Source organism: Lepidothrix coronata, unplaced genomic scaffold (assembly GCF_001604755.1).
Source record: "Lepidothrix coronata isolate B3197 unplaced genomic scaffold, Lepidothrix_coronata-1.0 Scaffold314, whole genome shotgun sequence".
Taxonomy (NCBI): Eukaryota; Metazoa; Chordata; class Aves; order Passeriformes; family Pipridae; genus Lepidothrix; species Lepidothrix coronata.
In genome coordinates this window covers 210,578-225,090 of record NW_016690494.1, presented here as the reverse complement: position 1 = coordinate 225,090, position 14,513 = coordinate 210,578, and the positions used below count along the sequence as shown (strand labels likewise).

At 44.3% G+C, this 14,513-nt stretch overlaps 1 protein-coding gene across 1 annotated transcript; it reads left to right on the top strand.

The window, feature by feature from the left end:
• On the top strand, positions 1–14,111 carry LOC108508785 (IgGFc-binding protein-like). Its single transcript, XM_017837882.1, has 13 exons — positions 1–113; positions 1,101–1,167; positions 2,241–3,494; positions 4,237–4,553; positions 5,366–5,696; positions 6,149–6,663; positions 7,576–8,137; positions 8,391–8,983; positions 9,538–10,111; positions 11,513–11,712; positions 12,134–12,514; positions 12,777–13,063; positions 13,539–14,111. Exons 2-13 carry the CDS (start codon positions 1,107–1,109, stop codon positions 13,594–13,596), a joined length of 5,133 nt encoding a protein of 1,710 aa, XP_017693371.1. The 5' UTR covers positions 1–113; positions 1,101–1,106; the 3' UTR covers positions 13,597–14,111.
• Positions 14,112–14,513: the final 402 nt, after the last annotated feature.

Below are 14,513 nucleotides of genomic sequence, written 5' to 3'. Positions count from 1 at the left end.
GGAGGAGCCAGAGCTGCTGCCCTGGGATTGTGTTTTCATCACAGATTTGGGGATAAAACAGAGCTCTTTGGGGATACGAAGCTAATTTGGGAATATAACGGGGCCAGAGGCAGGTAAGGGCAAAACTACATCTAAAAATTGATAATTTCTTTTTGGCAGGAAACCTCCAAATCAGGAAAATCCACCTGGAAATTCCTGAAATTCCTCCCCTCACCCTCCTCAGCCCTGGTTCTGGTCCTTAAAACAGTGGGATTGGAAGATGTGTGAGGGGATTTGGGGGAAAAAAGGGCAGGAAAGATGGAGGAAAGGGAAAAAGGGGGGGGAAAGGGAGGAAAGGAAAAAGAGCAGAAAGGGGAAATAAGAGAAAGAAGGGAGGAAAAGGGGTAAAAGAGCAAGTAACAGAAAAAAGAGAGGAAAGGAAAAAGGGGGGAAAAGGAAAACAGTGAAGAAAAAGAGGGGGAAATAGGGAAAGTGGAGGAAAAGGGAAAAAGGGGGGGGAAGGAAACAAGTGGAGGAAAGGGAAAAAAGCAGAGGAAATGAGTGAAAAGAAAAAGGGAGAGGAAAGGGAAAAAAGATAAACAAATAGAAAAGCAAAAAAGGGGAGGGAAGGAGAAAAATGGGATTAGAGTGCAAAAGGAGATTGAGGAAAAAGGGGGAAGGGGAAAATGGAGCAAAAGAAACAAGAGAATGAAGATAATAAGGGGAAAAGGAAAACAGGAAAAAATTAGAAATGGCCAAAATGAAAAGGGAGGAAAGGGGAAAAAGAAGCAAAGGGATCTTGAATGGTGGGGGAGGGCATATAGAAATGTCCCCCAGCAAACTTGTTTTGGGGTCAGGTGCACTAAAGTATAGATGTCTAAATATGTGCAGTAAAAGTAGTGGCTTTGGGGGACTATGTGAGTGACAAAATCAGATTTTTAGGGGCACATTCAACAGAACACCCCTTTTTGGGATGAGTGCAAGGGTGAAAATTACAGATTTTGGGGATTTGTGAGTTTTAGGTCAAAAAGTGAGTGAGTTTGGTGCAAATTCTAGTGAGATTTCAAAAAATCTGAGAATTTGACTGTTTTCTTGCCTGTTTTCTTGCCTTTTGCACCCAGAGCATCATGGATGGCAGCCTGGGAAAAGCAGATGTGCCACACTGGTTCTGGATTGTCATGTTCTGGGGTAAGTTCCAGCTGGGTGCAGAAATGCCCCAGAAGCTGCAAGATTCCCCTCAGATAATGAATTTGCCTCAAAATCAGGGTTTTCCAGTCCCAAAGAAGGGTTTCCTAGCTCCAAATCACCATCTTTTACCCAAGAAATTAATTGGGGTTTTGTCAAATTTGTAATTGTTCAAATTGTTTGTTTCTGTTAATGATGATCTAGCAGATTAATCTAATCAGTTAAATATTTGTTCAGATCAATGGAGTTTATTCTCTCATCTGGAAAATGCAGTGTATTGAAAGTCCATCCAATTAATGATCTAGCCAATCAATACTTCATCAAATTAATAGTCAAGTACATTAAAAATAATCAATCAAATTAACAGTTTGTCAAATAAATAATCATCAAACTGTACATTCAATCTATTTTATCAATATTCCACCAAATTAGTAATACATCAAATCAGTAGTCCATCAAATTAACAGTCCATAAAATCAATAATCCTGCAAATCAAAGACTCAGTAAGCCAATGACCCATCAAATTAATAGCCCATCAGTCAGTAGTCTGTCCAATAAAAAGTCCATCAATTTAATAATCCACTAGTCCATAAATCCATTGGCTCAATAATCTGAATAAATAATCCATGAAATCAATGACCCACCAAATCAATGGTCTATCAAATCAAAGCTCCATCAAATTCAAAGTCAATCAAATCAATAACCCATCAATCTAATAATCCATTAATCAATAATCCACCAAATTGATCAAGTTATGAAATTAATAGTTCATCAAATTCATAGTCCATCAATCAATGATCCATAAAATCAATAGTCCATCAAAAATCCGTCAAACCAATCAAAACTCCATCAATAAAAGGTTCATCAAATCAACAGTCCATCAAATCAATCAAGCCTATCAAATCAATAGTTCATCAAATTAATAATCCATTGAACCAAAATCCCATCAAATCAATAATCCATCAAATCCATGATCCATCAAAATAATAATCCATCAAATCAATAATCTATCAAATTAACCACCCCTAGTCTTCCTCCCCTTCATCCAATTCCTTCTCTTCCTCCCCTCCCCACAGCTCTCCTCCATGCCTTCCATGTCACCTCTGTCATGTCACCACCTCACCTGGGAGAGGAGTTCCTGGTGGCCTTCCAGCAGAATGGGGACCAACGCACCCTCCGCAGCGACTTCCGCCTCCTCCTTCTCACTGGCCCCTCCCCATCCACCACCGCCACCATTTCCATGAAAAGACCTGGATTACGGATGACGGTACAGGCAGCTGCTAACCAACCAATCCTGGTGAAGATCCCACCCCAAGCTGAGATGGTGGGAAGCCAAATTTTTGAAAACGCCGTGGTGGTGAAGACCACTGCTGCTGTCACCACAGTGATGATAAACGACAAACCCTCTGCAGCTGACTCTGCTGTCATTATCCCAGTCCACAGATGGGGGACGGAATACCATGTGGTCACCCCCAGCCCTGGCCCTGCCCACTATTCCCAATTCGTAGTGGCCACTTGGGATCAACCCACCACAGTCAATGTTCACCTCAATGCCGACGTCACCTTCCGTGGCAAGTTGCACCCACGTGGTTCCACCATCACCATCCTGCTGGAGCCGTTTCAAGCGGCACAGATCCAGAGCGCAGCAGATCTTTCTGGAACACGGGTTGTAGCTCAGAGACCCATTGCCATCTTCAGCGGCCACACATGTGTGGGCAGGTTGAGCCGTTGTGATCACGTGGTGGAACAGCTCCGCCCCATCACCCAGTGGGGGACAACCTTCATCGTGCCACCAGTGCCCTTCCGGGGACAATCCAGTGTAGCCTACATCTCTGCTGCACAACCAACGTTGGTCAAGGGTCACGGTGAGGTCACCGAGACCACACGAGAATTACAACCCAACCACGCAGTGCTCTATGGTGCCCAGTCAGGAAAGGGCTTGTTCCTCACTTCTGATGCTGGGATCCAGGTTTTTCTTTTGGGGAATGGCAGAAATAGTGCTGAGGTCACCTTTATGCCATTTTTTGTCACCGTTCCCGATGTCACCAGTTACTGCAACTCCTATGGCATTGTCACGCTGGAGGGATATGACAACCGTGTCCTGCTGGTAGCCAAGACAGCGGAAACTTCCAGAATACTGCTGAATCAGAGGCCACTAGGGAACACGGCATGGGAACCAGTCCCTGGGACAGAATATTCATGGATTGGGATAAATTTGGGAAGCGGATTTGGAATCCATCGAGTGGAGCATGAGACAGCGGCATTTGGGGCATGGAGCGTCGGGACAGGGGAGGGGAAACGCTATGGAGCAGAGGGAGCCTGTGACAGTGGTGAGTGGAGGGGGACTTTGATATCAATAAATAATCTATAATTATATGGATATAAATAACAGCTATAGTAATTATGGTTAATTAAATCTAATTATAAAAATATATAATCATGCAATTATATAAATGACAGCATTCATTACATACAAATTAATATATTACTATATAAGAATAATGGTAAAAGAACTACTTTTAATATATTTAAATAAATAAGGATCAACAGAGACATAAATATATAAATAATACAAAAAAATTACTGTCTCTAAATGTAAATAAATAATATAGAGAGAATATATAAATATTAGAGATAAATATAATAAATATTAAATTTAATAAATTTAATATACAATCTATTAAGTATATATAATAAAAATACATTCCAGTGATATGTGTATATTTTTAAATTAACTAGAATTATATAAAAGTATGATATTTATAATAATGCTATACTATAATAGAAATATGTAAGCAAATGTGAATAGATAATATATAAATGAATGTATAAAGAATATATATAGATATATAGATAATTTAGAAAAAATATACATAAATATAAATAAATGCTATCAATAAATAATGCATAATATATAAATAAAGGACCATTCACTTAAGCATTGAACTTGATGATCCTTGGGGTCCCTTTGAACTCCAAATATTCTGTGAAATCTCTGAAATGGATCATTAAGCATATCAGTAATAGAATTAATTAATACCAATTAATCACTCGTCATTAATAAATCCCCAGACCCCTGCCGAAAGGTGCAGTGCCGCCCCAAGGAGACCTGTCACCTGGACAAGGGCGTGCCCATCTGCCGTCACGATTATCTGGGCACCTGCACTGGCTCCCCATCCCTGCAGTACCACACCTTTGATGGGGTCCCCGTGTCCATCCATGGAGGCTGCAGGTACACCTTGACCAGATACTGCGGGGCCGACCCCACTCTGGAGCCCTTCTCCGTGGAAGAGGGATGGAGCCAGGATCGCTCTGAGGCACCATTGGCCAACGTCTATGTCTACGCCTACAATGTCTCCATCCGTGCTGGGGGGGGCAGGACCATCCAGGTGAGTTTCCCCAGGTGTTGGATCCATCATTACTGATAAAACCATTTATTCTCAGTGGATAAAACTTTCCAGATGAGTTTGACCTTAAAAAAATTAGGAAAAACACACAAAAAAAATGCAAGAGTATAAATCACTGCAGTGTTGATGTGGGCCTTAAAAAATAAGTACAACTATCAAACACATGGAATTTTGATTTTTGGTTTTCCATCCCAAACAACCCAAAAGACAAAGGAGAAGGTCTTTTATCCCCAACTTGAGGTGCCTCCAACCCACTCCAGGTTAAATCCACTTCTGGTTAAATTCCGGAAAAAAAAGGCAATTTTAAAGTTTGAAACCACCAAGCCCACAGAATTTTGGGAATTTTTCCATTCCCAATCAAGTCACAAACAAGGAAGAGGTGTTTCATCCCTGACTCCAGGTTTCTCCAACCAACCTATCTTCATGTTGGGGTTAAATCCCAGAAGAAAAAGCAATTTTTAAGGATATGAGCCAATATTAAGGTCAGATTTCTCCATGAGATTCATGAAACACAAAGAAATCTGTCAAAAATGAAGTCTAGGTGACACAACTCTCAATTTTTCTGGGTGGGATGTCATTACTTCCAAACATGGCCTCAACACAAACAAGATCTTAAGCTCTGAAAGTGTAGAAAAGCTTTTCTTGGTTTGGATTTTGTGGAACTGGGGCAAAAATTCTGATTTTAATGAAAATTGATTATTCTGAAAGTCATTTCTCCTTCTGTTTTGTGAACCATCCACTGAGTTTTAACACTTCTCCTCCTCCTCCTCCTCCCCCTCTTTCCACTCTACCAGGTCAACAACAAATCCACCGACCTTCCAGTCACCCTGGAAGCTGGAAAAATCCGGATTTTCCAAAATGAGGGTCGGACCATCCTCCAGACAGATTTTGGGCTGCAGGTGACCTATGATGAGGACCAGGTCATCATGGTGGCAGTGCCCAGCAGCTATTTTGGGGCCACCTGTGGCCTGTGTGGCAACTTCAATGAGGATACAGAGGATGAGGCAATGGTTCCCAATGGTATTCCTGGTGAAGGTGATGAAGGTTGGGCAGAAAGTTGGAGAGATCCTTCATGCCAGAAAGACTGTGGAGACCAGGAGACTCCATGGGACACAGAGGGCTGTGGTGAGTTCATGTGGGGCTTCCAAGGATCTTGGGAAAGGGAGAAGAGGATGTATGTGGGAATTCAGTTTCAGGGATCTGCCTAGAGCAATGGTGGTGTTTATAGGTGTCAACATAATCAACATCTTCAGCACATGGAAGGGTTGTGATGGTCTTTTCATCCTAAAATACCCCAAAACCCACCTGATCTGGGCCAGGTGCCCAAAATAGATGGAATTATGGTGGGATTTTCCTGAGAGTGTCCCTCTGGGATGTCCCATGAACACCAGTTCCTTTTAAGTGTCCATGTGACCAACACCTCCATTATGGGGAAGGTTTGCATTGGTCTTTTCACCCTAAAACACCCCAAAGTTCCACTGATCTGACTCTGGATGTCAATAACACATGGAATTACACTGGGGATTTCCTGAGGTCCACTCGTCTTGGGTGTCTCTCAGACTCTAAATCCCTTACAGGCATCAACGCAACCAGTACCTCCAGCACTTCCAACACCTCCAGCACCTCCAGCAGCTCCAGCACCTCCAGCACCGCCAGCACCACCTCTTCTTGTTTCCACAACAATCGCTTCTACAAGCTCCACGAGGAATTTTGGGAAGACAGTAGCTGCCATAAGCGGTGTCGGTGTGAGGGCACAGGGATGGTGAAATGTAATCCAGGAAAGTGTAAATCTCAGGAGAAATGTGTCACAGTTAACGGCGTTTCCAAGTGTGAACCCAACAAGCACTACACCTGCATCGGGACAGGTGACCCACACTACACAACTTTTGATGGGAAGAGGTTTGACTTCCAAGGCTCCTGCATCTACCAGTTTGCTGCCCTCTGCACCCCCAAACCCATGCTGGTCCCCTTCAATGTCACTGTGGAGAACAACCACCGCGGCAGCCGCGCCGTAAGCTTCACCAAGACCGTCACCCTGGAGGTCTATGGGAGCATCATCAGCATGAGCCAGGAGCACCCGCGCAAGGTCAAGGTGGGTGGACCTGAATTCCCTCTCTTTTTTCCCCCCAAATTCCCCTTTTTCCCCTTCTAATTACCTTTTTCCCTCCAAAAAGCCCTTTCTTTTCTGCAAATTCCTCATTTTCCCCCCCAAAGTACCCTTTTTTGCTGCAAATTCCTCATTTCCCCCCCAAACTTTCCATTTTTTTCCTCCAAATTCTTTTTTTTTTTTATCCTGTAAGTCCCCATTTCCCCCTCCTAAAATTCTTCCTTTGCATCCCCCCAAATTCAAATTTAATTTCTGCACAGCACCTCTAGGTTGAAGACCTGAGAACGGAGTTTGGGGTTAAACCTCACATTTTTGATATGTTTAGAAGTTTGTCTAAAAAAATAAATAGGAAAAGTACTGCAATCAAATAATAAAATAAAAATTAAAAATAACAATTAAATAAAAAAAGAAGTAAAAAATAAAAAGAAGAGAAAATAAAATAGAAAATAAACTGTACAATTAAATGAGACAAAAATAAAAATAGATAAACAGATATAAACAGAAAATAAAAAAGTAAATTGAACCAAAATTGAAAATGAATTATAATAAGAACAACTCAAAAAGATAAAAATACAATTAAAATAAATAAAAAGAAAAATAAATTATTTAAAATAAAATTAAGATATAAAAATAAATGACAATACAAATAAATAAAAAGATAAAAATTAAACAAAATAAAAACTTAATAATAAAAATAATCAACAAAAGAAAAATACAATTAAAAAATTAAAATAAATAAACCTTCAAATAAAATTACAAATCAAAGTAAAATAAAAAATATAGAAATAAAAATAAAATTAAAATAAGAAATACAATAATAAAATAAAATCAGAAACCTATGATTTCAATACAGTTCCTTCTTGTCTTCACCCCTTGTCTCCCTCCCCCTTCCTCCAGGTGGACGGCACCTTCGTGTCCCTACCCTTCACCCACCCCCACTTTTCCGTGTTTCACCGGGGTGTTCATGGCTTTGTCATCACTGACTTCGGCCTCACCGTCACATTTGACTGGTACAGCTACGCTCGTGCCATCCTCCCCAGAGCCTACTCTGGTGCAGTCTGTGGCCTCTGTGGCAACGCCAACGGTGACCCCGAGGATGACTTTGTCACCCCAAGTGGCCACCACGCCCCTGATGAGACCCGGCTGGGTGAGAGTTGGAAGGTGGGGGATGTCCCTGGGTGCTCAGCTGGTTGTGGCGACCAGTGCCCAGTGTGTGACACGTCACGAGTGCAGCCATACCGTGGGGACAGGTACTGTGGGGTGATTGCCCAAGCAGGGGGGCCCTTCCGGAAGTGTCATGGTGTTATTGACCCGAAGCCATTCCTGCAAGACTGTGCCTTCGACGCCTGTCACTACAGGGGACACCGCGACACTGTGTGTCAGGGTGTTGCCGCCTATGTCACCGCATGCCAGAGTCACGGAGTGGATGTGGAGACATGGAGGACAGTAGAGTTCTGCGGTGAGTGTGGGCGGGGTGGGGGCAAACAGGATCCTTCCTTCCTTCCTTCTTTCTTTCATTCCTTTCTTCCTTCCTTCCTTCTTTCTTTCCTTCCTTCCTTCCTTCCCTCCATCCTTCCTTCTTTCCCTCTTTCCTTCCTTCCTCCCTACTTTCCTCCCTTTCTCCTTCCTCCCTTCTTTCCTTTCTTCTTGGAGGGACTCCTCTTCCCTATTGATTTTCTCCTCACTGCTTATGTATTTCTTTTTATCCCCAGATCTTTCCTGCCCTCCCCATTCCCACTATGAGCTTTGTGGGAGCCCCTGCCAGCCCACCTGCCTCACCCCCTCCGTCCCTGCTGCCTGTCCCGACTCACCCTGCTCTGAAGGCTGTTTCTGTGACCATGGTTACATCCTCAGTGGCTCTGACTGTGTCCCCCGCTCCGAGTGTGGCTGTGAGTACCATGGTCGCTACTACCAGAAGGACATAGAGTTTTACCCCTCGTGCCGGGAACGCTGCCGCTGTGGAGCCGATGGTGCAGTGACCTGCCAGGAAGCATATTGTGGTGCTCATGAAGAGTGTCGGGTGGAAGATGGGGTGTTGGGGTGCCACCCCACTGGTTATGGCCGGTTGGTTGTATCAGGGGACCCCCACTATGTCACCTTCGATGGACGAACCTTCAATATCCCAGGATCCTGCACCTACATCCTGGCACAGCTGTGCAAGCCGGCACCACGGTTGGTCAACTTCACAGTGTTGGTGGAGCATGAGGCGGGCAGTCATGGTGACCTAGTGATGATGAAGAGGGTGGTGGTGTCCATCCATGGGTACACCGTCACCATGGAGCGGGGACGGAGGTGGGAGGTGAAGGTAAGTTTGTAGAGCCCCATGGTGACACAGTGACAATGAAGAGGGTGACAGTGCCCATCCATGGGTACATTGTCCCTGTGGAGAGGGATCCAGCGACACCCATGTTGATGCAGTGGTGATAAGGAGGGTGGAGATGTTCATCCTTGAATACACCATCACTGTGCAGCAGGGTCTGAAGACCCTCACAGAGACATATTTATGAAGAGGGTGGTGGTGTCAACCCATGGGTACATCAATATTGTGGGGCGGGATCTGGAGACCCCCACAATGACTTGGTGGCAATAAAGAAGGTGGCAATAAAGAGCAGTTGTCCGTGTGGACAGAGCACTGTTACTGTGAAGCGGAGACCCCCACAGTGACGTAGTGACAATGTGGTGATGGTGTTCATCCTTGGATACACCGTCACTGTGGAGTGGGAACCAGTGACTCCCATGGTGACATGGGAATGGTAAGGAGCGTGGGGGTCTCCCTCAATGGCTACAGCATCACCAAGGAGTGGGGTATGGTGACCTTATACTGCATTTCACAAATGTGTCACCCTGTCCCCAACCCAGGTGGACTCAGAGCGCTACACCCTCCCACTAGTGATGGAGGACAACAAACTCCGCATTGGCCAAGAAGGGAATAACATTGTCCTCCACACCACTGCGGGAGTCCGTGTCCTCTACAACTCTGCTACCTTCCTGCTCATTACTGTCCCTGACATCTATCGTGGCCGGCTCTGTGGTTTAGGCGGTGACTATGACGGGGACCCCAGTGATGACTTCCGGCTGCCCACAGGGGCACTCGCGGGAAACACTCAGGAATTCATCACCTCCTGGAAGATTCCAGAGAAGGATGGAGCATGCAGTGATGGCTGTGAGGACGGCATGTGCGGCGAGTGTGATGTCACCGATACAGCATCCTACAGCAGAAATGAATCCTGTGGGATCATCCGCGATGCAGAGGGACCATTCCGGGCATGTCACCCACGCGTCAGCCCCATGGAATATTTCACTCACTGTGTCCACGATCTCTGTGCTGCTGGAGGTGACCGTGGTGCCTTGTGTCATGCGCTGCAGGCATATGTTGCTGCCTGTCAGGCTGCTGGTGCTGTGGTTAAACCATGGAGGACAAAGGAGTTCTGCCGTAAGTCAGGCGGGATTTTGCCAATTCAGTCCTATTTTCCTCAAAAGCCACATTTTCTCCTGTAAAAAACCCTGAAATTTTGGAAAAAGCCTGCTCAAATTTTGGAAAAATTTCCTACAATTTTGGAAAAAAAATTTTGAAAAAATTTCTCAAATTTTGGAAAATTTCCCTTGTTCATTTTGGAAAATATTCCCTCAAATTTTGGGAGAATTCCCCTCAATTAAAGAAAAGCCAAACGCTCCTATTTTGCAAAAATTCTTTCAAAGTTGGAAAAAAACCCCTCCCATTCTGGAAAAATTCTAAAAATTTGAAGAAATCAAATTTCAAAATGAGTCCTCCATTTTTAAAAGAACTAATTTAAATTTTAGAAAGATTACCTTCCATTTTGGAAAAAAAATCCTCCCATTATGCAAAAATTCCTTTCATTTTGAAAAAATTACCCGCCATTCTGATAAAAACTTTCCAATCATAAAAAAAAAGGCTCAAATTCCAAAAAAAATCCCATTTTGAAAAATAATTTGAAACATATTTTGAAAAATCATAGAATCATAGAATCAACTGGGTTGGAAAAGACCTCCAAGATCATCAAGTCCAACCCTTGATCCAACACTGCCGTGGTTTCTAGACCATGGCACTCAGTGCCACATCCACTCTCATCCTAAAAACCTCCAGGGATGGTGAATCCACCACTTCCCTGGGCAGCCCATTCCAATGTCTGATTACTCTCGCTGTAAAAATTTTTTCCTAATATTCAATCTAAACCTTCCCTGGCACAGCTTAAGACCGTGCCTCTTGGTTGCCTGGGAGAAGACACCAACCCCCACCTGTCTACAACCTCCTTTCAGGGAGTTGTAGAGAGTGATGAGGTCTCCCCTGAGCCTCCTCTTCTCCAGGCTAAACAACGCCAGCTCCCTCAGCCTCTCAAATTTTGAAAAATTCCCTCTAATCTTAAATTTTTTTCCTCCGATTTTGAAAAAATGAACTTCAATTTTTAAAAAAATATTGCAGAAAGCTTTTTATTTTTGGTAAAAAAATTTGGATTTGTAAAAAAAAGCCTCAATTTACAAAACCAAACTGAAATTTTGAAGAAAACCCTCCAAAATTTTGGTAAATACATCCAATTTTACTGAAAACCCTTCAGTATGGGGTAAAAATGCCACATTTGAATGATACCCTTAAGTTTAAAAAAAAAAATCCAATTTTGGGAAGAAAAGGTTTTGATGGAAATGCTCGAATTTTGGGGAAAGACCCCTCCAATTCTGGAAAAAAAACCAACTGAAATTAAAAAAACCCAAGAAACACAAAACTGATATTTTTCTGAACACCCACAAATTTTGACAAATAAAACACTCACAGTTTTGGAATCGTGCCAACAGTGTTGCTTTTCCCTCTTTTCCCCAGCCCTGTCCTGCCCCCCCAACAGCCACTACGAGCTCTGCACCCGCACCTGCGATGTGACCTGCGCTGCCCTTGTGGGCCCTGCCCCCTGCACCTGGGGGTGCTTTGAGGGGTGTCAGTGCAACGAGGGGTTTGTCTTCGATGGGGACACCTGTGTGTCACCTGAGCACTGCGGCTGCTTCCACATGGGACGTTATCTCAAGGTCAGAGAATGGGGCAGGTGACCATTGAGGCTGGGGATTGGTGGGGTTTGTTTGCTGGGAGCCAGACTGGGGGTTAGGCTGACCCATCTGGGGGTTGAGCTGACCCATCTGAGAGGTTCCAGAGGATTTTGGGGAAAAAAGAACAACTGATGATGAAAAAAAGGAGAAGTTATAGGGGATTAGCCAGGAAAAGGAAAAAAGAAAATTAATGGGGAAAACAGACGGTTAGTGGGGAAAAAAAGACAACAGGAAAAAATTATAACTAACAGGGAAAACATTACCATTAACTGGTTGAGTTTCCCAAAATCTACTAAATCCACCTGAATTTCTCATTCTCTGACATTTACCCCCCCTTGGACTTTGGGAATTACTCTCCAAAATGTGGGAGATGGGTCATAACCTTTGAGATTTCCTGTTTCAGGCAGGAGAGACTGTCACCTTCAACAACTGCTCGAAGGAATGCCATTGTCACCCATCACGGGGACTGGTGTGCCGGGATATGCAATGTCACCTGGATCAGGTGTGTGTCACCCGTGACGGGTCACAAGTGTGCGCCAAGAGTGAAGGTCACTGCCAGCTCACACCTGGAGCCACCCTGACCACCTTTGACGGCGTCCCTGGGCTTCTGTTGGCCAGTGGCACCTACAAGGTGTCGGCCCTCTGTGATGAAGAGGCACCTGACTGGTTCAAGGTAGTGGTGGAAGTCAGCGACTGTCATGACATGAATGTCCCAGCGGCCACGGCTGCCATCGTCTTTGTCCGCGAGGGCGTTGTCAGCGTCAATGGCAACATGGAGGTGTGGGTGAGTGGGCAAGGCAAGGGGCAAGCATGTCAGGGTGGTTTGTGTCATTCTAGAGAGATCTGGGCAAAAATCTTATTAGATTTTGCCTCTTACTGAACTACTTCACCCAAAATAATGTGGTTATGCTCAATAATTAACCATTTTTGCAAAGGAAAAGGGTGATTATGGATAATACGAAGTGATTTTGCCCAATTTAGAGCCCTTTTACCCAAGAAAAACTAGGGGTTTACCATGTTTTTTGGGATTGTCTGGAATTTTCCAGGTCAATGGCCTCTTCACTCGCCCCCCTGCCACTATCTCCGACTCCGTCTCTGTGACCTCATCCCCTGGGAATGTCACAGTCACCCATCGTTCAGGGATGTCTGTCACGGTCACTCGTGATGGGGAGGCAACCATCACCGTGGCTTCGAACCTGGCCGCCCGTCTGTGTGCCCCCTGTGGCAATTTCAATGGAAATCCTAGAGATGACCTGAAGCTTCCAGATGGACGTGATGCCCGAAGTGTTGGCGAGGTGGTGGACATGTGGAAATCTCGGGATTTTGCTGGATGGTGAGTAAGTCCTAATTTTTTTACCCCCAAATCCATGGTTTTTAATCCAGAAATTTGGGAACAATGTTGATGAGGGAGGGGATGGGCAGATTCTGGAAGAAATTTTCCAGTTTCTCTGGTTTCATCCGCAGCGACTGAGGAGGGATCCTGCAGGAACGAGCCTGGTAAGCAAACTTTTTGCCCAAAAATGAGCCCTTTTTCATAATAATGGGCCTTTTTTAACTCGCTGATGAGATATTTTTCCTGACAATGAGCCATGTTGCACAATAATTACCATTTCTGCCCCCAAACGAGCCATTTTTGCCTAATAATGAGCCATTTTCCCCCAAATCAAGCCATTTTGCATAATATTGACCCACTTCTGCATAGTAATTACTTATTATTTATATATTAATATTCCATTTTGCATAATAATTCCTGGTTTTGCCAACAATTTTTTTCTGCCCAAAATGATGCAGTTTTCTCTCTGTTCCAGCCACATCTCCCACCAGATCCGTCAGGAAGTTGATGCTCCCATCTATCCTGTCCCATAGGCAGATCCAGCTCTAATTGCCCCAGATTTAGGAAAATTTTGGATTTTGCCTCAAATCCATGAAATTTTCCTCGATTTTCCCCAAAAGGATCATCTCCATGTGGATCCAGATGCCACAGTGTCCCATCTGACCACTGGAACCTTCAAAAAATACCAAATTCAGGTCAAAAAGACCTGAATCCCCCTGCTTTTTCCCCTATAAAAATTATACTTCCATTGGACAACAATCAATAAATGCTTTTAAAGGGTTTTTTTTGAGAGTGGATTTGAGGTTTATTTGTTAATTTTGAAAACTGGGAGGTAACGATTCCAAAGTGTGTGGGAGTACAACTCCCAAGCATGAGGCACTCTGCTGACCCCTAAATGTGGGGCAATGTTATTCTCATTGGGGGGGGGAGGGTTGTGACCCCAAGTGTGGGGCATTGTGATCCTCATGTGATTCAAATTGCAACCCCAAAGTCTGGGGCATTCTGACCCCAAGGTGTGATGGAACAGTTCTAGGCGTGGAGAAAAACATACAGCAATTGACAGGATTTTATTTTATGGACCTTACAATTATTACATGGACTTTACTGGTATTATGTGGTTTCGTTGTATTCACACTACACAGTGCATAGCCTGGACATGCCCAGGCTTGCCATGAGTTTGCCTCCTCCCCGCTTCCTCTGCGCCTCCCCCTTTTGCCAGTGTCCCTATCCTGGTTTGTCCCCCAGCTTGTCTGTCTCATGCTCCGCCCTATGTTCTGGCCCTTTCCCCTCCCGAGCTGATAAAAGACCAGGTGCATGCGTGAATAAAGGATTCTACTTGCACCCTTCCTTGTGTCCCGGACCCATGCAGTGCCATGGTCCCATCCCCCCTTCGGACTGAGGCACCAAGGTATAGAGCACTGTGACTCACAAAGTGCAGGGTGTTTTTAGG